The following is a 27861-nucleotide window of genomic DNA, read 5'->3' on the forward strand; positions in this document are numbered from 1 at the left end:
TACATAATGAACTGACAACAAACTACCTTCAGCTCCAGTTAATGTTTTGTCAAACTCAGCTTAATGATGAGTCTAGTTTGACCAGTCCTACTTTGTCTTTAACAGTCTTTAACAGAGGTTACTTTTTTGAAAACAAATGAGTTTCACTTGGAACAAGAAATTGAGTGTAGTGTGTTGTACCTCTGCTCTCAAGTCAATGTTTTGATTGTAAATCCACCGAATTTCATCACATAACTAACTAACTCCACATATCTGTACCAAATGTTGCTGTGCTGAACAGATTAAATTCTGATTTTGCAAAAAGCCATTCTGCTCACAGCTGCCTCTTTTGTAAAGGAAAATTGTTTGGGGACTTGTGCGCACAACACTGTTACTGCATTGTTATACCAGAATTATAGTAGCCTCTCTGTGTGTTGAGCAAAGAGATCCAAACAGGTCAATAAAATGAGGTAAAGATTTCTTCCTGAAATTATTTTATTGGCAGGATCCTCACCCTGACATGTGACAGGTTTGCCTTTCTGAGCTTTCATTTGAGGTCCCTGTTATAGAAACTTTGTGAACCACCAACTTATGTATGGCTGGACAAACCAAACCAGTTCGACCACTACCATTTAGGAATGAAAAATTTTGACCCATTTACACTCTAAAATACCCCCAAAACATTTATTATCCTTTCATTTGGAAACAAAGCATATTTGACAGGACAAGAGCAGAAGATTATTAGCACTTAGCAAAACCCCATCCAATTTTCTTCCCAATTATCATGAGGACACTAGAAACGTGAATCTGAATATTCTAATTTAATTCTCACCTCATAGTCTTTGTGTTTTGACCCCTTTGCACTCATGCTAACTCCCATCTCCAATCTTACTGCCACTCCAGTGCCTCTTGACCACATTACTACACTTGCTATCCTGACAAGAATGGCTAATAGACCTATTTTTTTGGACAGGGCTAAGCTAAGCTGTGCAGATCAGGGAGATGAAAAGAGATTGGATGGGGAACAAAAAAACCTCCAGCAGCAAAGAGACTACGGGGAAGCTGTATATAGGGCATTAGTGCTTGGTTATAACTAATTATATCTCAAGTGAATCGCTCCTCCAGGCGTGGCAAGGGATATCTCTCTATTGTTGCACTGTTATGAAATGAGTGCTGTTGCCATACTGGGGATAATGTGTGTGAGTGCAGCAAGCTGAATGTGTACAATTCTCTTTGCTTCCTGTATCATGATTATCAGGGCACTACGTCTGATGAACATAAATGAGTGTCATGGAGATGTGACACGATGATGCTGTGGGGACTCTTGGGTAATATATGTGAAGGTGATGGTGTCAAGGAAATTGGTTTTCAGGGTGGGGACTCAAGGCCAGCGCAAGAGCCCAGTAATGAAAAGAAAGGATGAACAGGGAATAGAGTTCTCCATCTCTATCATGATAACGCTGTCTGTGCCATGTATCCAGGCACAGTCCACTTCAGCTCCACATCAATAAGGTGAAAACAAGCGCCAAGATCATAAAGACATCGAGTAAGCATTAACTCCATCCACTCCAGTTAAATAGAGGTATTATTTCTTTTCCTAGAGGTTAAATTGCTTTTTGTACAGTTTGGTAGCAGCAGCTGATTTTTAAAATTCCTTTTCTGCTAAATTTGTTTGATTGTGCAGTTTGATAGATCATGGTTTAAAATGATTTTATTATTAGTTTATGGACCAAAATCAATACTTGGTAAAACTGAGTGTAACTGATTAGATATTGAGACTTTATTTAGTTAAATATGCTGGATTTGAACATACAATAACTACTGCAACATTAGCATGAATATAAAAAAATACCTTCTCCCTCCAAAAAATTAAATTTGTGTTTGCTTTTATCGTCATTGTAAAATAAAAATGTGCCATGTGACAAAATGACACCTGACAGAACTGTGTCACACAATGTATGCTTTTACTACAGTATAGGCAAGAAGCTAGGCTCAGCTCAGTGTTGCCTATATTCTTTTGAAAGTACCAGCATGGTTCATCATGAATAGGGTACACACTAAATGTTTTTCTACATTCATGCTGCACTTGGTATATGCATCAGTCTGGTGGATGTTTCGGTAGAATACTGTTTATTCTTAGGTAGACATCAGGTGACTGCTGTTTGACAAATACAGTATTTTAGAGTGTGAGACATCATCAGAAATGACTCGACTACAGTATATACTACAATGTGACAACCAGTGCTTATTGCTTACATACAATTTAGAGATAGAAGTATGCATATGAGTAAGTCAGTAGAAGTGACTGTAAAGACAAAAAGGAGCAACAGCCTAGAGAATGAATATCTTACATGGTGTATATACAGTCATCATCTTTATCACTCGCACTACACCTTTTTTCATTTCACTACAGAAATGTGGACTAACAGCCTGCATTGCACTATGTGAACGCCCTGATGGATAATTTCTATTTGATCACATCTTCAGCAATATTAACCTTGATGCCTCCGCAGCTCTCGGCTAGACACGGCTTTGTTCTCCCATCACCTGTCTGCACATCCATCAGTGTCGTGAATGGTTTCTTGGAGACATTGAGGGGTGACTGCTTTGAGAGAAGATAAAATGCTGCATTTTGACATGCCTGGACCCCTCTATTCTGAAGCCAATCAGTGATGACAGCGTGGCAACCTTCAGTTCCCTCTCTTCCTCCCTATTTCTATTTCCATAACCTTACAAATAGAGCAGCTCTCTGAAGTTGCCGTCCTTTGTGATCTGTGACAAACGCAATGGTAGCTGTCAGCGGAGAGGGAGGATATGAGTGCTGATGTGCTCTCTGAAGTAATGCTCAGCCTTTCATGTTGAGGCAGAAGAACCAAAGACCTGTCTCCTCTGTGTGTGTAGGCCTGCCAAGCACTGGCTAGCAAAGTGTAAGTGCAGGAGTTTTAGCGTGCCTTTCTAATCCACTGCTTTCACACAGGTCAGTCTCATTTATTATGAATGTGAAGTTCTGTGCAAAGCTCTTTGATATCGGGAAACAATTTAGAGCTGGCTGAGAGTCAATATCATAAGGGACCAATAAAAAACATTTTTAATGTGTTACAAACTTCAGGTCAGCTTGTGTTTCCTTATAAAATTCACAGTAGGCTGTATTAGTCCCGGGTGACCATAATATAAAACATTACTGAGTCAGTGCCTGGACATGTGGCAGTTGTTTTTAGTTTCACCTAAACTAAAGAAGGTCAGGTTAAAGTAATGATGATATTGGTAGTGATTTCAGACATGTTATAAAAGGACATGGATGACAAGGACATAGGATCCTTGAATCGCGTGCATAGAGTGTGATTAGTTAATCAGTGAAACTTACACAGAAATCAATGAACTTTGTTTCTGGATGAAGGTCACAGAGATCGAATGAAAAACACTCATAATTAAACAAACCCAGGCACCTAAAAGGTTCTTCACCTTAACAATTAATGGAGCAGTCTTTTTTTTTTTTTTTTTTTTTTTTTAGCTCAGACTGGCAGCTGTCAAGATTATCCTCACGTTTCATCCAGAGAGTCACGCTCCTTGTAAATGGAGTCTTTGGCAGCAGCCCACTTTGTTCTATCAGGGGCAGAATGAGGTATTAGGGCACATTAGTCTCATTTCCAATTCACTGACTGGGCCAGATCGATTTCCTTCATTTTCATGCACAGATGGGATTAAATGGCCAGATTAAAGATGAACTCTTGGCACTGTCCAAAAGGTAGATTTATCATTCTAAAGATGAACACAAATGCAGTGAAGCAGACACAACATGATTTTCCTCTTTAAACCTGCATTCAAAGTCTTCAAGGCCTGTTAGCTAGGTCATTAGCTGCCATTTTCTAGGAGATATCTGTAATGTCTCAGACCTTTTCCCTTGGCATTACTGATGAAGGCCACACTATGGTGTTTCTGATGGTTATGTTATAGTTTTGCTGGTTATCTTTTAGAAGTCCAAGTATAAAAACAAGCTACCAGGCTACAACACATTGTGATGGACCACATAAAGATTTTGGCAGTCAATTTGGATTTCCCTTTTCTTCACAATATTTCCTGAAGATGTGTGAGGTCCGGTAAATCACCTAGTGAGGTAGGCCTTCTTGCTACAACAACACAGGGGGAACACTATTCACCCGCACTCTGGGAAAAGAGCCCAAAACTCAAACAAAACACATGCATCATCAATAATTTTTTCCAGACTTGTTTCCTTTTTGAGTTTGTGCGTATGTGTGTCTGTTAGTCTCTTGGGCTCAGAAGCTGCTTCTGGCTTCTCATTTCCCTACAGAGCACTCATTTATTGAAGACATCCAACTACAAATGCTATTCAGTTTGGTGCCTCATTTTCCCACAATTCTCCTCTTTCAGAAGCGGCTTCCACTGAAACACATATGGAACATGGTGTCTAAACTAAGTGCTTATTTATTCTGTGAAAATACTTTCTGATTGAAAAATATAAACAACTGGCTGTTCTGAAAGCATTCTGAAATCCTTTTGACTGCCAATCTTAGTAAAGGATTAGGTACAGTATAATTGGCTGGTGTGCCTTGCTGTGACAGTCAGCTCACTTTTTCTGATTTTAAATTGAATTCCAAGTCTAAGTATAACCTGTTTTGCAGAAGAGAGGCCTAATGTTTGCTTGTTCATTGCAGATCAATAATAAAAAAAAAAAGATGAAAATTGAACTTGAAAATTCTCTCGAAAAGTGAACCTGGAAAATATTTCGATTTTTTTCACATCCCCCAAGAAAGTTATGTTTTTGGTACCACTGACATGCATGTCATTCTGTCTGTCAACATGATAAGTATCATATTCCTTTGGACTTCTGACCTCTTCTTTAGAGTAAAATAAGGTCAAACATTCACAAAATGCAATTTATCTTTAAAATTATACTTAAAATTCTGCTGCCTTTGTTTGTGTTGGCAACATTTAGGAAATGATACTAATATACGGGGGTTCTAAATACCACACTTTAGTTTGCATCCAAATATCATATCACATTTGACCTCTGATCTATAACCTTGATTTATGTTCAGTTATTTACAAATCAATGCCTCTTATCTATTATTATCCTCTTGCATGTTTATGTAATCAAAGTAAACATCTATCATGCACGATTAACCTTAAAAAACATTTACAACATAAACAAACAAAAATCAAAAATGAATGTGTACTGCTCTCTGGGCAGGTACCTTGGTTGACATAGAGTTCCTGTTTTGTTTGTTCTAAAGTTTACTGCTGGACACAAGGCCGGTCTTACTTTACTAAAAGTTTGCACAGAGGACTCAGTGGCTTCAAAACTGATTGGCAACAATTTAAGGTGAGCACTGAGACATATTTCCACTAAAAACAGCCAAAAGTAGTGTTGTGTAACCAATAAACACAGAACATATGTGAGTGGACTTTTAAGTTAAAAGCAGCAGCAGTACCTGTGTAGCCCAAAGAGTTGTCATCCTCATGCTCAGTGGTAGGAGCTGGTGTTGCCCCTTCGCTGGCACCATCTTGAGCGACTCCCATCTCTGTCAACAATAACACCAAAGGGACTGAGAAACTAGATGCATTCTGCCCACTTTCCACACCCACGGTCCAGACCTCCAGCCCTCTGCCTCCCTGACACAGGCAGACTGTAAATATGCTCAGAAGTGCCAGGCTCCATCCCTGTAAACGCTGTCTCTTGCAGAGGAGTCCAAACACCCACATCACGCAAACATCAAATAATCCAAACACTTGTTTAAATTCCTTTTTATGTGCCTAAAACAAAGCAACCAAAAACTTTTGAAGTTTCAATCAGCCGGTAGGTGAGAACAGATCCATCAGAATGATCGGTTGATGCAATCTTCAGCTTTTCTTTGGGCTCAGCAGGAGGCTGTTCTGCTACCCTGTGTTGGGATTGAATGTGAGCATGTGTGCGCACAACAGAGTCATCCCTACAATATCAATAGCCATAAGTGGCTGCACCCCTATAGGAGCACATGTGGTGGACAGAAGAGGGAGGGCCAGGGCACACTCTGCATGACTGACAACATCACTCTATATGCACACACATACACCGTGCACGCAGTCCTGATGCAAATACAATGATGCACCATTAATCGTTAATCAGTTTCTTTTGATTTGTGCCCGTCTTTGTGCCTGTCTCTCTTTTTGGATTGACAGATTGAGTATGTGTGACAGACTGCATGAGGGCGGGACAGCACGGGGAAGAGAGTAAAAAGAAAGGCCAACGGGGCCCTGGTGTATCTGGCTTATCGAGGAGCCGAGAGGCCCGCTGTGCCCTTATGATGACTCTGTGTGAAATAAATCAGGCTCAGCCATGCCCATTCTTTTTGTGTACCACTGACAGGGGGTTAATGTGGGCTGGGCAGTTGGGGTGGGTGGTGGTGGGGGTAAACTGAATCTTAATCATCTAACCCCTTTAGCTAAGTGAGTGGCAGTCTGTCGGAAGTATCTGTTTCCTCAATGAGATCTGGCATCACTTCAGATAAATAGCAGACGGGCAGATGGAATTGTTCATTGGAGAGTACTTTAAGCCATTAGAGTGAGAAGAAGAAGGTGACCTACAATATCGTCTGCCACTCCCACCATTAGAAAATTGACAGTCCAAATTTATGCAAACTTTTCATACACAGCAATGACCTGAAATCACATTTAACAACAGCACTGGACACATTAATGATGGTAACCACAAAGAAGACATTCAAAATGCAGCGATTACGCACCCCTGCTGTGCTCGCAGTGATGCAATTAGCGTGGCAGTAAAAGGGCTTCATGCTGGCCCGAACGTATTATCTGGCACTTTTCTGCCTGTGTGTTTGTCTAAGCAACAGGATCCGACTGACACAACAGGAGAGCAGAGCCACTGAGTCACACATTAATAACCATGTAGGTTACTCAGTATCGTGCATGCGAATGAAGTGTGATGACACATGTAACGAATGAGATGAAAATGTGCATGGCATGAAGAAACACAGACATCAACAGCAGGTCTGATGCACTGTCTGACAATTATAGCGTGACACCGGCAGTCAGAGATTGTTTTTAATTAACAACAGACAGATTAAACACAAACATCTGCTACTGGAAAAAAATGTAGCTTGACACTGGCAGCAATTATAGCCTGAAAGCAAGGACAAAAATATAAATGTGTGTTTTTGCAAAAAAATAAAAGAAAAAAAATAGTATACATAATTCCACAACCAGGCATATATAAACTAAATCAAATACACCGACTTAAAGGCTTTTTTCTCATTCTAGTGGAAAAGGATGAAATTAAAAAAAATGTTGTTAAGTTTATAAACTGAGTCCAAAGGTCCATTAATAGCAAATAACACTAACAAATATTGTGGAAAGTATTTTCAGCTTTACTTAGCTTTAATTGAACATCTTCCTTACAAGCATAAGGAAAAATATCAATCTGCCAATTTTAAATAAAATAATATCCTGAATTTGTTTACTTTTTGGATGATTATGACTTACTAGTTTATTTCAGAGCTTTCAACATCATCTTACAGTTTTTAATCAGCAGATGATCTTTGCTCAGTTGTGAAAATGGCCTTTACCATCTATTTCTGCTGGTGAAAACAGTTTGATATGACTGACAACCATTGAGCTAACCTTTGAGTTAAGATAATTGTGTCAAAGACATATCAGCAGAAGCATGTTATTATATAAAAAAAAAAAGCATAAGATCAGATAGTCTTAGACTTTGTGTTTCTCCATCTCCACTAGCTTCGAGTCTTGTCTGCAGTATCTGCCCTTTACATCTTTATGCTGTATTTCCTGGGTGGTCCATAAGCGGAGGTCCTATTAGAGACCACTTCAGAGTTCATTAACAGGTGGTGTACACAGATCCCCCTGGGGCATCAAGACAGATATCCAGACCCACAGTCTGGATCTCCCTTTCCTTTTAGCCCAAACACAGCACACAACATCAGATCCCCTGCTAACTAATTAACATGGTCCATGTGGAGTGAACTAACTACTTATTTAAAGATACAAAAGCATACATTCTGTCTCTTAAACCACTCCCTTGTTACTCACGGGCCCCTGGTTATAAGCCCTGGCCTCGGAGTCAAACAGAACAGCACGTTGCTTTTTCTCCACCACAGCTGTTTCTTCATGTCCACAGGTTAGGAACTGTTAGTATCTTGGCAACAACGCGAAGTCAATCAGCACTTCAGCTGCTGTCCAGTCTGACTTATGCAGTTATTGCTAAGTGACAAACGCTGGGAGCTTGTAATAAATGTGAATGAAGAAGCTGAGAGACTTGCTGTTGTCTCATTGTTATCTTGTCACTGGCACCCTGGCAGTCTGCAAAAGTGATGGATGGGCTTAAAATGATTAGTTTGGGGAGTCTGACTGTGGAGCTTGTTAAGAGGACTGACTGATTATTTGCTGTAGGACATGTTCCTTCACACAGGCTGATCAGAGAAGCAGCATATTTCTGTAAGGGACCTCAAGCCATTTCACTTATTAAATTGGTTTCTTTGAGAATGTTCTCCACTAACATCTGTTTACTTTTTTTGTCTGATGACAGAGGGGAAAAGTATGAACAGCCAACAAGAATGCTAATTATTAAGCACAGTCAACAAGATTCCCACTGCTTTCATTTGTAGCAGTCATTCTCAAAGCTGCAAATTTAAATAAAATCTTTGCTGCTGATAGTCAAACGCATGACATCATCTTAAAACTTCATTTTTTTGTCGTTGAGGAGCTGAATTCAATGGCCTTCACTATAACAAAACGGTAAAGAAAGAAAGTACAAAAAGCTCCTTCAAAAGAGCCCTTTTCAGCAGAATCTACTCTGTCTGCTTCATCTGTTTCCACAGCACCATTACATTCATTTCCATTTTGATTACTCTTTCTTTGTTTTCTGCATGACTAATGGAGTTTTAATTAGGCCTTGAGATAATACATACGTACGCATTAAGGACAGAAAGCTGGAGAGAAGTACAAAGTCAAAGTGGAGAGGCAGTTTTGTCACATACAGTGTAAAGAAGAATGGTGGAGGGTGAGCTTAAAGAATAAAAAAAATCAACTTGTGCCAGACAGTGGATGAACTGAATGGCCACACAATCCCCAGTATATAGTAAATAAGTATTTTTTTTTTAACTGTGAATCATGGAAATCTGTTTTAGTAGAGTCTGAGAATAAAACCATGATCGTCAAAATGAGCATATTAGGACCTGTTTAAATGAGAAGTTTGACTTTAATTAAAAAAAATGCATAGTTTCTTTCCCCTTGAAGATTAGAGATGATCAATACTACTCACATTATCTTATAGTTGGGGTCAGCAGACTTAGTTTAGTACAAACACTAAGAAAATCTGCCTACTGCTGCTCACAGTTTTTTTTTCCTTGGAGTCCACACTCATGGCAAATAAATAATCCAACACAATTGCCAATAAAATCCCTATTTTTCATTTTTACATTTCAGTTTTTGTACAGATTAAACTACTGATATAATATAATATATATAATATATACTCATTTGTGACTTTAGAGATGCTGGTAGGCAGATTTTATAGCTTTAACACAAAGCCAAGCTGGGTATCACCCTTCACACTAATCTAAGCTAGCCAGCTGTAGCTACATACCATATAGACCACATTTCACATTTTATTTTCAAAACTGGTAAACTATTGTTTAAAGACAAGATTAAAACGGTGCGTTGACAGCATAAAATACCATGTCACAAATCATTAAGTTGTGCAGCAGCTGTCGTGAGAAAGTGGAGCAAATGGCTCACACTCACACATGCACACTTCAGCTGTGCCGAAAGGCTGGCTCTTAACGTTCATGTATGAAACCATACCCCTGCAAACACGGTAAAGTACATTAATAGCTAGCTGATAATACCTTTAGCTCCAAGCATGAACTAATTATTATACCAGAGCAGTTTAATTCATGATAAATGAGAGGAAACCAATATATACAATCCACAAGCTGTTACTGTTTGTATTTTATGTTGCTCTGCCAAGCCCTGTGCATATTAGTTGTCTATAACCTGATCTGTGAAGGATTAAAGTATATTTAACCAGCTAAAACTGCCCCATTAGAAAGAACAAACATGACTTAGAAACTGAAAAAGATATTTTATGTGTTTTTCAATAGTTTCTGTAAGAACAGGGGGAGCGCTTGAGTATGTTTAAGACTCTATTTAATTTCCCACACAACTATTATGTTCTCAACAGATATTTAAGAATCAAGCCATGATATTGACAATGACAAACTACAATAATCAGGCCTGTATTAGTTCCCATGAGTGAACTGCGGGGAAAGGCTGACTGAATGACTTTGCAGCTTTTCCACCAAACCCTCTGATGTCCTTAACAGCCACAGGTTCATTGCACCAGCTGGAGAAAATAAAACGAGTATAACGACAAAGTGTTCTGATCAGACATGTTAGTTTGTGCATGAATGCCTGCAAACAGGATTTTGCTATTGACAATTTCACTGCGGTTGTGCGAACTGTATCCTTTCCCCCCTCATGGTTTCGTTGGTTACAAAACTGCCACACACCTCAAAGTTGGAATGTGACTCACCTCTGAATACATGATTGGTTGATTGTTATTAAATAGAAGCGCAAACGTCAAGGAAGAAATATGTGCCAATTTGCTCACTGATAGATTTGCTCGGAGGGCATCGGCAACCAACCACAGAAAGAAAAACAGTGAGACAGATCCAGGACAAAGAGTGCTGATTGGCTTGAAGGGTGCTAAATATTGCATGGTCACTCTGCTGAGCTGCAATCGGTGAGTGCCAAGTAGAATCCCACTGAGCGAGCAGCTCACGCTGAAGCTCTCATAGCTGCTTTCAGGGCACCTTTATCCCTGAAAAGCTAACTTTTGCAAAACACTTTTTTATGGACATCTTATTCCCATACCTTTACGTTATGTAAAATAGATATTATCATGCTCACTTAAAATGTTGCCTCTCAGATTTGTTTAACCACACTGATGTCAAATAAGTTCAAAGCCTGCAAGGAGTCTGAACTTGCTTTGACATCCCAGTGGAGCTGAGGCAAGCATACTCCAAGCTGCCAAAAGCCCAGATGTCCATTTCTGTGACACTGGAACACTTTTTCTGCTCAGAGAGAGACAAATTGGAGGATGGAGAAAAGAGAATGATAGAGAGGGAGAGACTTCTCATAGGTGAGAAAAATATGATCTTTCTAGAATTTAAAGTTCTGTAGCCAAGGTGAACAGCTCATGGTCATGACTCAGAAGCAGCTTGTCAACATCCGCACCATCACTGCCGACAGACTAGTGACCTTCTCTGACTTCCCGGTATAAAATCTGCTTCATGCAGCTGCTCTACCCTGCACTTCACTCAAATACCATAAGATTTCTTTGTATGTGGGGGTGGTTTGTGTGAGTAATGACAGCTAATACTAGTGTTCAGATTCTCTTTCTTGGTCTATATAAGACAGAGGATGGTAGGGGAAAAAGTAATCTATAAGAGAAACTGGAGGCTCGTGATGATAGAAAATGAGTTTAGAGGGCAGCAGAGCAAATAAATTAGACCTCACTTCAAAGCAGCGGCAAATTACTGACAAAATACAATGATGGCATATTGTCCTGCTCATTGATTCACTTAATCAGGCAGTGTGCTCTAAACATACAAACACACATGCATGAACACACAGGGAAAAAACACCCTCTAACTCAGTTCACATGTGTTTTTTAATAATCTCTGAAAATTCCATCAATATGTTAATGTGAACAATTCTTTCCCAAACCAAGAGACCAAAAAGCAAGCCTCTAATCCGTCATTCCTCCCAGTAACATTTTCTGGAGCTGCTCCATCGTCGAAGTCTGACTTTCCAGGGACAAGGAAAATTTCTTGGGTTTTTATGCTTAAATGAGATTTGGTGGTTACTGACCAAAATTCTTGACATGTGACCCCAAAACTTGTTGGTGTATTTAAACACGAACTCTTCTCATGCAAATTATGCAGGACAGAGATGTAAAGACTTGATAGTTGTTTATCATTTCCAGTTCACCTGTGCCCTCAATGCCCAGCAAAGTTTCCTGGTAAACGCCTCGAGGTTGTTTGTGGCATTAACGTAAGCCAAGGGGAATTCTGCGACTTTTTAATTAAAGCTCATGAGAGGGGAAAAGATCCACAGCTGATGTAAAACCTTGTCAGTCTTTGATGTTATGACACCCGGCTTTCAGTTCACACTAGGCACACCTCTTAATCTCTTTCTTCTCTCAAGCTGTGTTGTGGTCAAAACAAATGAGCAAATATGAAATGCATCTTGGTTTGGCAGTGTTTGCTGAACCGCTTCAATGACATGCAATTATTCCTTCACATAATACCTTTTTCCCCCTGACCTCTACTTAGAAAAAAAGACCAGCTGTTAAAGGATGTGTGCATACATAAAGACAACATGACAAATTAAAGGAAAAAGCCTTGACCCATAATAAACTAGTCTCTCTGTTGTACTACGGAAGAAACCGCATTATGAAGGAAAGATCTGGCACTTAAAGAATTTAAGGAAATAGAAGGACTCCATAACCAAAGCTGGTTGTTGTCCTTCCCTGTCAACTAAAGAGCTAATCATCTGTTTAGTAACTGTGGGATCAGGAAACATATAAAGCCAAACATGTTGTTACACAGTTGCTGTTCACGGCAGCTTCTGACTTATGGTAGCAAGGATATTTCCTCATTAGAGATGTACGCTTATAAGTGTGCTTTTCATTTTTCCTTGCATATTATGTTCTGGTGAGATGAGCCAGAGTCACTAATTATGGTGACACTCTGGAGTGAACTGTAAATGATGTTGTAAATTTGCATATGTAGCAGAAGTAAGCAAACCATATTTTGCGGCAAACAACAACAAACTTTTGAGGGATGTTTTTCTTTAATCTAATTTCTATATTTATCATATACACTGGTCAATGCCCATGCCCTGCTCTATTATAGAAATATAATTGTAGTAGTTATTAGGTGGTTGCCAAGCAATGTGATGGCTTAATAATATAAATCATAATATTCAAGTTTTGTTTTTAAAGTAGAAGTTAATTGTGGTGATATGAAAAATGTCTATAGGTACAAATGCTAAAATATGAGGAATTTTAGTCTATTTGTAGGTGGTTGCCAGGCAACACAACAATGTCGTAATATCTGATATAGATAAGAAAACTCTGGAGCCTAAGATGTACCTGTGTGCTCGCTTTTGTTGCTCAACTTTTGATCATGTAGAAGGAGTTGGCAGACAAAGGAACAAGCACACAGACAGAAGGAAAGAGATTTACTGTAATGACTCAAGGGAATGATTCTGTCAATGTACGGTATTTAGATTAAGATTTTATATACCATTGAAATTAAAGTTACAGATCTCTCCCCATTTATTTAGGTGGGGCCTTGTTTAACCAGAAATAACGATGCAGAAGGTTAGCCCAGAAGCTTTTAGAAGGACTGGGGGAGCATTTTGCTGCCATAGTTTTGGTCCAGTTCCTCTCTTAGAGGACAGATGCAATGCCAACAAGTACAAAGTTGCTCTAAGCAATCCTGTTAGAAAACATAAAACATGCAATAAAACATTTCCATAAGGTAGTGGTGACAGTACACTCAATTACCAGTATCAAAACATCAAATATGGGAATATCTTTTGGAAGACTGACAATTATTCCTGAGGCACAGATCCAGTTCCAACTTAGAGAATCAGTGCCAAGGAGCACTGAAGTTGTTCCGATTTCACATCAGGATCTAACTTACTGAGACACTTTTAGTTTTTACTAGAGATTAAATCATTACATTGTATCACATTTTATTATTTATACAAATAATTAGTTTGCAGTTTTACAAACCTGAGTTTCCATGCTTCAGCTTTAGTTTGATGTATAAGACAACACTTACTGGCCTTTACTCTGAGATACAGGTATTTTGCACATAGCAGTTTTGTAATGATTCTGTTCATTTGCCCATGTCACAGTTCAGTCACGATCTGATCTGAAGTCAAGCAAACTGAACAAACAGCGAGCGCTATCTCTCTTTCCCAGCCTATCTCCCTCTCTTTCTGCCTACACAAACACTCTCATTCCACCACGGACTGGTGCTTGTCAGGGAGAAACATGTGTATGCTAATTTACTGGAGCACACACTAACCATTCACAGTCCAATGAGAGAGGGCAGATAAACCAACTCATGCTCTGAGTATGCCACTTTCTGATTAGAAGAGATGAAAATGAGGACTTGAGACGATGTGCGGTAAGAATGTTGCAGGCATGCAGCCAGTTTCTCAGCACTCATAAAACTAACAATCTCAGTAGACAGCCAGATCAAGTTGGTAAGACCACAAGGGGACTGTAAGGATTGTTTAAATCTACAGGTCAACTTGAAAAACCCACCTCTTTTTCTGATGTTTAAGTTACAGTGTAGTTTACAGCTGCCAGCACGGATCAAATGTCAGGAAACCTGCGGCACGGCTGTGATTTTGGTCTATATCACACACAGGCACGTCTCAAGTTTGTCATACAGTCTTGCACATCTGTGATGCCATTTTTAGTATAACAAACCAAAATCACTGTTTCAAACTTCAACTAACTCAGTGGACAAGAATGTGGATGCTGTTGGTAGGCCAGCTCAGATTAAACCCATTTGTGCTCTTGTTAAAAGAAAGCCTTTCTAAAGACAACAAAGACAGTAAGAAAAAAAGAAAGAAAAGAAAGCAAATGTAGTGTCTCACCTGAGGCAGTTTTTAAGCAAAATTCTTAAGGATGAAGACTGGATCAAGTTTTACAATGTGAGACCTCAACATCTGCTTTCTCTGACAGCTTAAGCCATTCATTGTATGTTCACAAAAGCAGTTTTAAAGCAGTATAGTGTATTTATGCTTTTTTAATGTCCAGCAGGTTTAAGGAAGCTATCAACCCAGTCACTTTACCAACGTAAGAAATACACTAAAATTGAGCAACATATGGCTTTTGACAATATGACCTCAAACATACCCTTGAAACAATATTCTTCTATGCAATTCATCTAACTGTCATCTCATTAAATCAAAGCTTGTTTCCACCTGAAATTCTGCCTCTGCCACGGGGTGTTTAGATGACGACATAATTATAGGCCATAAAACAAATCACAATATTTCATTCACCAGTTTCCATAAGTCATTTCAGTCCAAAATCTTTTCTTAAAGATTTACAACCTTAAATGTATCTACTAACCTCCCACTTTATATCTCCTTTAATATGATTCTCAGCTGTCTAAGAAAAACTGTATTTGTGTGTAGAATAGGAGCCACATACAAAAAGGGACGATCTGTGATATCCAACCTTATACCTGATATGGAAAATAGTAGCTGACTGGCCTCATATAGGACCATATGAAGACTTTTTTCCTATCACATTCCAATATATACCAAGAGCAAATTCATTATTTAACCTCTTATTCAGTCACTGTATTAGGCAGATAATAATAATTTGCATGGGCATATACAATGTTTTCCTTAGACCCTTACTTTAAAAGCTAAAACTTTAAAAGTTATACATATAATAAATAACTTAATATTATTATTAGCTTTGGCAGTGTTAAAAAAGCCCACAAGCAGCTTCCCAGGCATGGCCTCTGATGATTTTTGCTAGCTGTAAAGCAGAGGTGTCACATGACACATGGGAGAGCCGAAGCACCGGAGGGCCGGAGGCTGTGAGAAGCACATCGTAAATCCAAGAAAGGCAGGAAATGCAACAAAAGGACAAAGTGCAACCCTCCAGTCCTCCTGTAAAGGCATAACAGCTCTCCCTTCTGTCACCCCTTCACCAAATGAAATCAGCAAAATTTATTAGTGACAGGTGAATTTCTGGATTGCAGCTAGATTATGGAGTGATGTGTTACAGGCAGGGTATTGCATTACCATCTGCTTGTGTTGAGTACTTTAAAAAAAAGGGTGAATTTCTATCCAAGGAAACTTGGCACACTGTCCATGAAAGATGAGAACGTAAGGTGGCTGCACACAATGGAATGGGTGATGTTTTTAGTTAATGCTTTATTGCAGTACATCTGAAGAAATATAAAACGTGCAAGAGACCAACAACATTTTTGTTACATTCAAAGGGGTTACAGAGGGTGAAACAAATCACATGGTGTCAGACATCTGGTGGTAATATGTCCAATAGCGCCTTTATGTGGCTAGGGACTATTTCTGTGCTCATTCCCTTTTATCCCACCGTTTTCTGAATGATGTGTAAGGCTGCTTCCAGCATCTAGTACAAAATGAAGTGAGCATCTAAATATAATACCTATAACATTAATCAAACTCAGTTATTAATTGTATTCCAGCTGCTTTTTCTACTTACAGTCTTCTCAAAATTAAGTTACAACAAGACAGTTCAATATAAGAACACCAACCTTGTATTGTTCCAGATTTCCAATTAGCAAATTAATTAGACAGGTTCATTTTAGGTCTTATGACGTGAGACTCCACAGCCAGTCTTCATTAGTGCTGATTAGTGTCGCTGCCACAATAGGCCTCTCACTGAATCATAAGTAGTGGGTGATTCCCTACTGTTCCATTACTCACGCTGCACTTAAAAAAGATGTTACAGCAAGACATCAATATTTCATTCATGCAGTAATGTGACATCATTTGAAAATGTTAAAAGCACAAAACCAGAATACCTCTTTGAATTAAAATCGTTTTAATTTTTTATGCAGTTTTATTAGAGATGCTCCGTGTGGTGGCAGTAAAGAGCAATTTAACGTCAGGAGTCTACCCACTAATCAGCCTTGGATTCTGCATTCACTTTGTAAGCCACGATCATCGTAGCTCAAGAGTTGGCAGTTCATCTTGTAATCGGAAGGTTGCCGGTTTGAGCCCTGGCTTGGACAGTCTCAGTCGTTGTGTCCTTGGGCAAGACACTTCACCTGCTGCCTACTGGTGATGGCCAGAGGGGCCAATGGTGCGATATGGCAGCCTCGCTTCTGTCTGTCTGCCCCAGGGCAGCTGTGGCTACAACTGTAGCTTGTCTCCACCAGTGTGTGAATGTGAGAGTGAATGAATAGTGGAATTGTAAAGCGCTTTGAGGGTCTCGAAAACCGCTATATAAAGGTCCAGATCATCAAGTGGCATTATTATTAATGCCACTTGATGATCTGGACCTGGACCAAGAGAAAATCTCTTGTATGCCTGGGTTGTGGAAACAGATGGCTTGAATATCTCCACACAAATGCAAATCATGAGCTCACAAGTTAACCAGTGTCTGAGGAATGGATTTCCATTATGACAGTGCTGATACTGTAAGATGGAGCAGGGGATTGTTGTGAGTAAATGGGGTGTGTGAATGCTGTGGAATGCTGATACATAGACCCTCTCCCACGATGGACGCCCAACCACTGGCACAGCTGGATTGTGCTTAAACCGATGTGTGTTTGCCACTATTGAGGACATGCAGACAGCAGAGGTGGATTAGTTATTGAGCTTTCCAAAAGAAAAAAACAACAACAAAACTGTGGGGGAAAATATGTTTTTGTTTATACAGGGCTGCTCCAATGGTTCTTTAAAAAGATAGGAAAAGCATAAAAAAATAAATATAATCGTTCAAATGGAGTGAAAACAATTAGTTGCAACTCAAATATTTTTTGTTCCATTTGATAAGAACTTAAATTTATGTTAAATTTGTGTAAACCATGAATCAGCAGAAACAGTAACAAAACACTGCAACAGCCACAAACCTCCACTAGCCACGTTGCCTCTGGTTCACAGTGTGACCAAAATGTGTTACAGACAGGCATAACACCACAGCGACTTAAGATTGTGCGCTCTCTGGAGGTGTGAGACCTCTATAATTACCACTTCATCAGTGAAGTGAGGGGAACGAGAGCCTCAGCAGATTTTCATCTGGGCTGGTAAACAGCTTGCTCTGTCTTTGCTGTGGTTGGACGGTGTGGGTTTGCTGCTGTCTGGCAGACAGACTGCCTGTCCTATATATGCACAGTTATGTCTGAATGCCCTACAGCATGTAGTTCAGAAAATCAAAGCAAACCTGTCTCATCAGCAGAAAAGTTAATGGAGTCGACAAATGTACCTTAAATTGAACTCGCTCTATCAAACGTGAATATTTAATGTTCATGCAAGAATGTGCAGTCATCAGTATTTCTCTTCAACAATAGCATAGACTTGCAAAACCTCAACATTAATTTCTGTTAAACCAAGAAGGCAAAGACATGAAAAGTGTGATTTTTTTAACTTTTACCGCAACCTCAATATACTGTGCAACACAGACTTAGTAGTACTATAGTGAGAGCATAAACACAACCATGTTTCCCTTCTAATAAACACTGGATTGACAATTTCCGCAGACTGGGCTACTATGATGTCACCCATGACTTGTAAGTTTTTTGCAGCCAGAAGTTGCCATAATTGGTTGAGCAGCTGGAATGCTAACTAAGATTAGCAAGCTATCTCCATGAATGTGCAATGCACAACATGCATATCTGTTCATTTGCACAGACCAATAAACTAACAAGACAGAGTGCACCACCATGTTATTTCTCAGATAATTTAATTAAAAATGGCAAAAGGCACAAACATGAGAGGTCCAGTATAGTGTTTGCTGGCAGCCAGCTGCTATAGCTACCAGTATATCAAAGCAGAAACATAGTTTTTAAAGCTATACAGCTGGGCATATAATAATGTGACTTGCTTTAAGAGCTAGTCAGAAGTGATGTCAGTGACTTTGCTGAGCGCAAGTCCTGAAAGCTGAAGTTCTGATAGGTGAATATTTTGTGTCTTTTTAAAGGACGAAACACTGGCACCAGTTACGTGTTCAGAAAATTAGAATTAGAAATAGAATTAGAAGCGCTTTTTGTCATTATAGAATGTGTAATAAATTTGCAGATTGGCTATGCCTCAGGTGCAATGAAAAAGACAAACATACAGTCATATACAAAGAAAATGTAGAGATAAAAGTAGTAGAAATGTTAGTAGGGCTAAATAAATAAGGTAAATACAAGGTATGGTGAGGTTATTCAAGATTTGATGTATATGTACTCAGACTATAATATGTGTTACATATCTGGAAGATATATGGGTGTCCAGACTAAAACAGAATAAGAAAGTGAAGTAAGAGCATGTGCTTTCCCCCCCATTTTATATATCTCACATCCAGATGTACAAAAGAAAAGCATCTGCGTGTGCAAACATTTCCCTATAAAATGGCTAAAGTGAAAGTGGCGTGAAAAAAGGAGGAATAAAACATCAAGGAGTGGTACCATTTGAATTTTAGCCTTTAAAGACATGCCTCAGTACTTAATGACCCTTGACCCTGAATGTTCTCAGAATCCTGTGATTTCCCTCTGGCTCATGCTTCTCTGAGCCCCATATTTATGGGCCATGTCTGATCACAGTATCCACCTGTTTTTTTGACATCTCTCTGCTGAAAAGTTTAAATTCTTCTCACATGAAGCTGTTTTTGTGAACGCATTAGAAATTCAAGGATTGGATTACTACAATAAGAAAACATTTATTTAATTATTTATTTATTTATTGTGCAGGCTTGTTTGGAAAGCAAAAGAATAGCCACTGAACAGGCATAGAAAACACACGCATGATTATCATGTGTGCCATGTCTTGCTATAGATCCTGTTTTTACAAATACTGAGTGAATCAGGTTCATTGCATTTTAGGAACTGTAACAAGATAAATGATCCAATATCAGTGACACTGAGATTCCATTTGCACCCTCTTCCCTTTTGCCATCCCACTGTGCCATAAACTGACCTTCCATCGCTTTGTTTCTGACCTTGTGTATGGCGTGCGGTAATTGAGATTCCCAGCTCACGGTTATCTAATTAAAAAATGTCTGTACCTCTTAGAGCCTTGGGCAGGGAGAGAAATGGGAAAGGTGTGATGAAGAGCACAGCTTAGAGGAAGCAATGCATAGAATGACCAAAAAACCTGGGGAAAAAAAAAAGAGAGAACACATCTGGGCTCCGGTACTCATTAGCACATCTAATAGTGAATTAATTAGAGTGTGAGTGTGAATAATGAAGAGTTGTTTCTTATTTGGTTCCAAATATGGAAAAAGTAAGTGATGAGGGTTGAGGAAGGTTTCTAATATTACAGCAAAGAAAAGATTTGGATCTGGTGCTCATACCATGAGATTCACTTTATTCCTTACACACAGTGAGACATCTACAATAATTGTTCCACATATTTACAAGCTTCTACTGCTTTGGGCTTTGTTTCTGATGACTGTGTGTCTGTGGTTAAGACTGTCTGGACTCCATCTGGCCTCTGACCCAAACCACATGATACAGTCCACTGCTCTTTATCACTCATTATTTCCCTCAAACTCAAACCAGCCCAGCATGTCGCTGTTGCCATCTATTGGATGTATCAGTTTATATCTTTGCATATGCAGCTCCAACAAAAAATCATTCATGCTAGCCACAAACTCCCACAGAAAATCATTTATGCTAGCCACAACTAAATTTGATATTTACAATGTAGCGTAAAGCTGCACACAACGAGGTTTCATAAGTTCAGGCAAATGAAACCAGAGAATTATACCAGAGACTTATATAGGCCACATACTTTAAACTACATACAGCTAGATAATTTATCATGACAATATTGCAGGCAGTAGTATTTTTTGTCACACAAATCGACCATGTAATGGAAAAATATGGCGATAAATCAGTCAGTTTATTTACTTTTTTTGCAGAATAAACTGGAATGGTTATAAACCGTTTGCATGGAAAACATTTAGTATATCTGAAATAAATAAGGCACTTTGATCAAATTTTGAGAGGCAGCCAGCTAGATTTCTGTGGATTCTGTTAGCATCCAGAGCAGAGTAAATCAGCCATAAATCCTATAATCTGCCTCATAAATCACAAGGATGAGGCTGTGACAGAAGCAGAACCGAAACCTCAGCAAACAGCATAAAGCTGGTGGTCCATTTGTGGACTTGTTCATGTAAGGGTTCACCAAAGCTCATGTTTATCCATGAATACTGTAAATATACTGTATCAGTTATAAATAATTATGTCATATCTGCTTGGAACAATAGAGTTAACACACTCCTGAGTTGTCTTCTTGACAAGCAGAATGTTGTAAAAACTAAAAGTTACACATAGAGATGGTGCATCTGAGGTGTGTGGAGACAACTTGATGCTAAAAACAGAAAATGTAATATTTTATTTATTAACTGCATGCACTCATACCTGCACACCAGTTTTATGGATTCTGCTTCGAGTTCATGCACTGGCCAACGTGTAAGATCATGAGAGGGTGTGACATGAAAATACAAAAAACCCACTGTGTGCTGACATTAGCTGTAAAAGTACACGTTACTCTTCCAGCGAGAGGAGCTCTGCCTGCACACTCTTAGCAGAGATTTAGTCTCGGATAGCAAATATTAGCTAGTGACATTATTACTTATATCGTCAGAATTCACTTATGCATATCTCTTTATGCTTTGTGTGCTGCTAAATGAAACTTGCATGCAGCAGTCTGCATGCCACATTCAGTATCCAGGAGATGAGTCGGATAAACCCATGAACATTTTATGAGTAACATTTCCCCATTTTCGTGGTTTTTAGAGATTAAACAATTTTTTTCTGTAGAGTGGATAAGGTGACAAGATAAGGCGACTCTAAGGTGACAGCCTGCCACAACAGAAAGGTTAAATGATTATATCACCACATGGGCTTGGATGGAATACAGATGAATATTATTGTGGAGACATAAACCCCAGCATTAGCTCATTTGTTGACCATTTTCACTGGCAGCAAGCTATAAACACTAAAAAACTGATGTGTTATCACTGGCAAACAGCTGTGTATTTACATATCTAGCAGACATAGAGGAACATCTGTGTTCATTTTGATTTGTAATACAAAAACCTTTTAGACATCTGTTAATGCAAAATATGAGGAAAATGCATTAAAAGAAAAACACATAAAATTTGATCACGTCCTATTGCATTGATAAAACTACATTAACACTTTAAGTAGTCCTTAGAATGCAAATAAAACAAGAAAAATATAAAAATGTAGCATATTGTCCATCATTATAACCCTTTATTGCTATGTTTTGAGTCATGTTTTATTGTAATAACCACACATCCTGTTAAATAGATAATTAAGTGGTTAACCAGCTTGGTTCACACAGGGGGCTATAGCCTAACTCACCCAGCATTGGAGTGACACAGACGTGACACAGACGTCTATGTCACAGACATCTTGGAGTTTGTGAGGCTTCACTCAGAACTAACAGAACCATACACTGCATATAAAACATGAATATGACTTATTAGTTTGTGAAGTTTTTGCTGGAAAGTTTGCCTGGCTTCTTTTTAAGGTCTCATTATACCTGCTGTGTGGGATCTGATGAAGAGCACTGTATGACAAAGATGATGTCAAACTGACATCACAATCTGCTGTCACGAGCTGCCCTTCCTGCTTGTGCTGTACCTCTTGATTTTTGTGAGCTGGCTTGTTGTGCCCCCGCTGCTCAAGCTGGGTTGAAGCACAGGTGTATGACTGTGTCCATTTTTACTGTTGTTTTAATGGCGTATCAGAAGCTTAGAGATTCACAGATTATAAGGAGAGATATATTTCAACCATTTCCAAAGATGAAATTTTGCAGGGACAAAAAGTAATTTTGAGATTACAATAATAAAGACTATCACTGCCAGGGTACATTTACTATACACCCTCCACAATTCTCACTGTGTTGCCCAAACACAAAAAACACATCAGCACTACTGCTGTTGGTCAGACAGATACACATATTAAGGAGTTAATTTCCCACATTTGTAGACTGAGCATATACAAAGTTGTTCAGTTTATATGTTTTAAATGGTTCAACAGTCTTTTCCCCACTCTTTATCATTCTCTCCAAACACACAGGGACATCTTTCAGTGACAAACAAATACACAAAAAAAACCCCAAGGAGTTGTGATCAACCAACATCTGTGCAACCACACAGTTTCATTAACTCTAATTTAAAACTCAAAACCAACAGACATAAATACCTCACTCGACCCTCTCCTTTTTTCTCTCATTTTGAGCTGAAGATGGATTGCAATAGCTGAGTCTCACATGTACATTCAACTTTTCAAAAACAGCTTGCCTGCAAGCTTGAACCTGTGTACACTTCCACCTGGGCATGTCCTTTTTGTCCATTATGTTCACAAATGTCAACATGAAACTGTAGCGAGATATATTAAATTTAACATGAACTGCCCCCTGCAGGCCATTAGAAAAAATGCGGGTTCAAAACACTGCCGGGGTGATTTCTTTGTTCAGACCCAAAAGCTATGTCCATCTTTTGTGTACAGTCTGTGGTTGGAGATGATGATTGACAGCAGGTGACAAAAGAGTAACAAGTCTGAGTGGATGCTGCAAGTTTGTTTGATAAACACTGAAGCATGGAAACATTTCTTATCTCTTATTATATCTAAAATAGAATTATGAACATGGGCATGAGCAACCAGCTTAAATAACAACCTAGAAACTCTGAACTAAAATTACTTGAAATTTGAAAGTGAAAATGTATTCTAGTCATAAACCAGTCAGACAATACACACCTGTATTTCCCTGCGGATGTTAACTGAGTGAAACTGCATAACTGCATATTAATGTGTATGAGCGTGCTTCTGTCTCTAGATACACAGAAGTTGTTTCGAGCTTAAAAAAAGCACAGCTTTAGAGCACAAACTTGCTGTGGCTGCTGTAAAAAGGCAAATTATCAGTAAATTTGATTGACAGGGAGACTGCATAACAGAAACAAGGCTTAAGCAATAATTTGTACAATTTGCAGAAACAGTCTTTTCTATATTTTCTGGGTAAAAATGTTTCACTTATTCAAGATGATATATTTTATAGAGAGCACACTGTGTGCAGAAGTGCTTCCCAGAGTGGTGTAGGTTTTTGAGAGTCTCGTACCTTTTTGTATTTACATTTCACTTCCAACGTTTAGTCTCAGTGTAGGTTTCCAAACCAAAAGCCAAACATTTCTTTCAGTTTGCCATTCACTAAAAAAGAAAGAGGGTTCTTGTAAAAAATACTCTAGTGATCTGGTGACTGAGACTACTAATGCACTTTACAGGATTTCCAATTCCTTTGTCAAGTAACTAAATATAACACCAAACGCAACACTTCCAGTGTCATTGCCATCTAAAACTGTTAACAATATCAATTTTCATGCCAACTTGAGACCAGCTCTGTCTCCTTGGGAAGGCAGTGACCTCCTCTAGGCTGACTTAGTGTCTTTTCCATCCCATTCCAGTCATTTAATCTTGGAACAGTATCAAGATAGCGATCTCCCTTTAACCTCCACAGAGGGGACAGACACAGACACAAAGGGACATACCCTGCACTTCATCACTCAGAGTCAAGCAGTGGTGGCATGCCAAACAATCCTATTAGCCAGCAGCCAAAAGCCAGGGACAGCAGCAATGTCCTGAAACAACCGCAGCTCTCATTTGAACATTCTCTCTCCTCCCAACATCCATGCACTCATGTGTCAGCATATATAATGAAGTCGGAGCTACTCTCAGCTTTTACTCTGAGGAAATAGGCAGCTCTATCACTCTGAGTAGCTTTTTACAACTCCACACTGATCAATTAATGACTACGAATGAGACCCGGAGAGATATTCATACAGGAATATTAGAGTAATGCTGAGCGAAAGAAGGACACATGGAACAGGATAATAAACTATGGATTGCAACTCATAGTAAATTCAAAAGCAGAAAGGCACTTTGCAGTCACGTACATATTGATACCTCTTAAAGCTGGCAACACATGCCAAGCTTGCTGGACTCATATAAGTGAGTTATTTCACTCTCATATCCAGGTGCCTGTCACAGAGAAATGAGCTGAGACTCAAACAGCAACCAGAGCAATCAAAGTGGCACACAGTGCTTAGTGCTTCCCAGCTCGTATGTCACAAGTCCCAACAGTGAAAAGAGCAGTAAAAAAACAGCCAGAAAAGAAATGCTGTTGGACACTCTTGCAAAAGAGGAAAAGGAAAGACAAGAAAGAACAAGTAGAGAAAATCTGATGCAGTAAAGGAAGGAGGAGTTACTCACGGCTCCTGTCACCTTTCCACCTCCAGCTTCCTTTGTACTTCCCTGAGCCATCTGCTGGTGCACAGACTCCACTCAACACCTCCACCAGCACCACCAACAAGAGAAGAGGCAGCTGCCCGGTGGCCATGCGCGTCTCTGAAGCTTGCATCAGGGCTACAGCAAAGAGTCAAGGGCCATGGGGAGTGCTGTCCCACTCTCAGACATATTTCACACAGCTGTTTGGTTTGAGAACACCTCCTCCCCGGCTTCCCCTGGAGCGTTATTCTCAGGTCACAACAGTGAAGCCCCAGAAAGGGTCACACAATCACAGCAGAAACCACTCCTCCTCCTTTCCTTGGAAAGATCCTTTTGAAAGAAATAGCCTCGCAGACTGACTGTAATCCCAGCATTGATAGGAAGTGAAAGTAAGCCTAGAATTTTGGAACTTTGTAAGTTTTCTCTGTCTTTGCACTATTTTTCTGTGCCTCACAGAGTTAAGAAGCTATCTGTTGCAGTCCTGGTCAAAGCAGAAGAATGAGCTAGAAACTGTTGAAACAGCAATAAATCCCCTTCATAAACATACATAGCACAAGAAAAAGCAAATGTTTCACCCTCTTGCAAAGCTGAAGTTGTCACACTGATGGTGACACATCCGACAGCAGCTCACGCTTGTCACCCACACCAGGTAGTAGCTGAGTGAGTCCAGGACTGTGTGCAAATGCATGTGTGTCCTCCCCCTCTCTCTTCATCCACCAACCACAGGTCTCAGATCACAAGAGGTAGTGTTGATATAAAAAAAAAAAAGAATAAATCACAGAGATAGTCACTTCAGAGCAGCCTTGACTTTGTAAACAGAGCGTCTGAGAGAGGGAGAGAGAGCACATCCACAGAGCAAGTGAGGAGGGAGGGCAATGGAAGGAGAGAGAGACGCTGAGTGAGGGGGGGTGGGGGTGTTAATAGCAATTTCACAAGTGCAATGGCGCTCTTGTATCCATATCCATGATGCTCATTCATGAGCGGATTTTCAACGTGGCCAGACTGATTGAGCTAACTGGTTATAACATGTGGCATACATGTTACTAGAACAAGATCACAGAAGACTAATGCCTTGCAACAAACAAGACAAACTCTAGGACCTGTATGCAAATAATCAACCGACACGGCTGTTTAAATAAGTAAACAAACCTGCATGACAGCCTGTGTTAGTGCGTGTGACAGTAAGTCTATAATTCAAATTATTACAAAAGTCTGGAAAGGAAGTCAGAACAATATCACTCCTGTGAAACAGATTAAAAAGTTATTATGACACAATAAACGTAAGCTTGTTTCACTGTCAAAGAATCATTTCCCATCATTGAATCAAACTGATGAGTTGTTCAAGTTTAAACAAGTTTAGGCTGGTTTGGATATATATTAATAGACCTAATAATTTAAGATGAATTTTGTATGAAAAAAGCAATTACAGTTATAGAAGCTTGTTTTGCAAGATGTTTGTACCTCTAAAGTCTTCATTCAGGAAAAAAGAACAACATTATTCCACTAAATTACCATGCTTCTTTATTTGAAGTGTAGTAAATACCCCATATTTTGTATATCTTATTAAAAATATATGCAATACACCACACACATACACACATTTGCAAACACATACACGCATTGCAAAAGACTATTTTTATAAAACACAAGCTCAGCAAGTCTGAGTTTCAAGTTACATTGCCCGTTTCCTCCCGCTGCCCCAGCTGTCAGGAGGCAGGTGAACACAGGTTAACGTGGGAATCTGGAAGTGTCAGCAGCACCTCCCCCTCTGCCCACTCCCCACATCTCTTTCACATGCCCTTCATTACTGCTGTGTAATTGCCAAGTGTAAAATACTACACAAAAGCAGCCAAGTCCAAAGTATTTCAAGTATGGGAGGTGAATCTAAAGATAATAACAAATGTGTATACTGACTTTACTATAAAATTTATTCTACATATTGAGTTCCTAATTTAAGTCTAGTCACTTGATGTTCTAACCTAATTGAATAGTATGGACAATGCCTTACAAAACCATGCCTATTTGTCAGTCATGTAATCCTGATGTAGTGGTCCTTAAGGATCACGCTGCTGGAGATGTAATTAATCACGTTCCATTGGGCACTGATGGAAGTCTGATTAAAACAGCTCTCTAATGATTAGGCCTCTGGAATAATTATCACTGCAGTGACGACAGGCCACTTCAACCCCTCGGGGTGCCAATCTAGCTCTCCCACTACCTGCGAAATGTCACTGCTAATGCCAACAGCACAGACGCTTAGACAATGCAATGCTAATTCTACTCATGAAGAATAAATGGTGTGACAAGTTACAACAGAGGCAGCATTTGCAAACTGTCCGCCTGGTTGCCTAACATGTATAAGGTGTATCTTTGTTTATATGCAGTGTGAAAAAAACTGTTTCGCCTTATGTTTACTCAGAGTATGCCTAATGAAAACATATAAATAACCCTCTCTGACAGGTTTTAAAGAACGGATTTATTAATAAAAGATTCTAATGCAAACTCTTAGCATGGCTATTATGGACTCCAGTCATTTTTCTTTTCATGTGTGCTATGAAAATGTGACAAACAAAGGGGCTAAAAATTAGTGTTCGCACAAAGAGGGAGAGAGATGAGGAGATTTATTGTACTGTCTTAAGCAACTCCTTGTTTCTTTAGATCTTGCTTTGAAGGACCCACACTTTATTGTAATTTTTTTTAAGTGTGTCTTCCTGTCTTCCAAACAGTTCTCCCGGTGTTTCAAAGCTTTTCTTTGGATATTGGCTGGTTTTTCATTCATTTTCAGTCCAGTTCTTGT

General features: G+C 39.3%; 1 protein-coding gene across 4 annotated transcripts in view; it reads right to left on the minus strand.

Annotated features, from left to right (window-relative positions):
- The window catches only part of robo1 (roundabout, axon guidance receptor, homolog 1), a 198974-nt gene that overhangs the window by 140812 nt on the left and 30301 nt on the right, over nt 1-27861 (minus strand). For 2 of the 4 annotated variants that reach the window (XM_082503135.1, XM_082503127.1), the window contains exon 2: nt 5430-5519. In XM_082503135.1, the coding sequence (XP_082359261.1) occupies nt 5430-5519 (90 nt within the window). Of the gene's footprint in view, nt 1-5429; nt 5520-25049; nt 25878-27861 lie in introns of those variants that run through there. The other 2 variants (XM_082503129.1, XM_082503128.1) reach the window with 2 other exon arrangements.

Source organism: Aulonocara stuartgranti (genome assembly GCF_965226115.1).
Source record: "Aulonocara stuartgranti genome assembly, chromosome: 14".
NCBI classification, from domain to species: Eukaryota; Metazoa; Chordata; class Actinopteri; order Cichliformes; family Cichlidae; genus Aulonocara; species Aulonocara stuartgranti.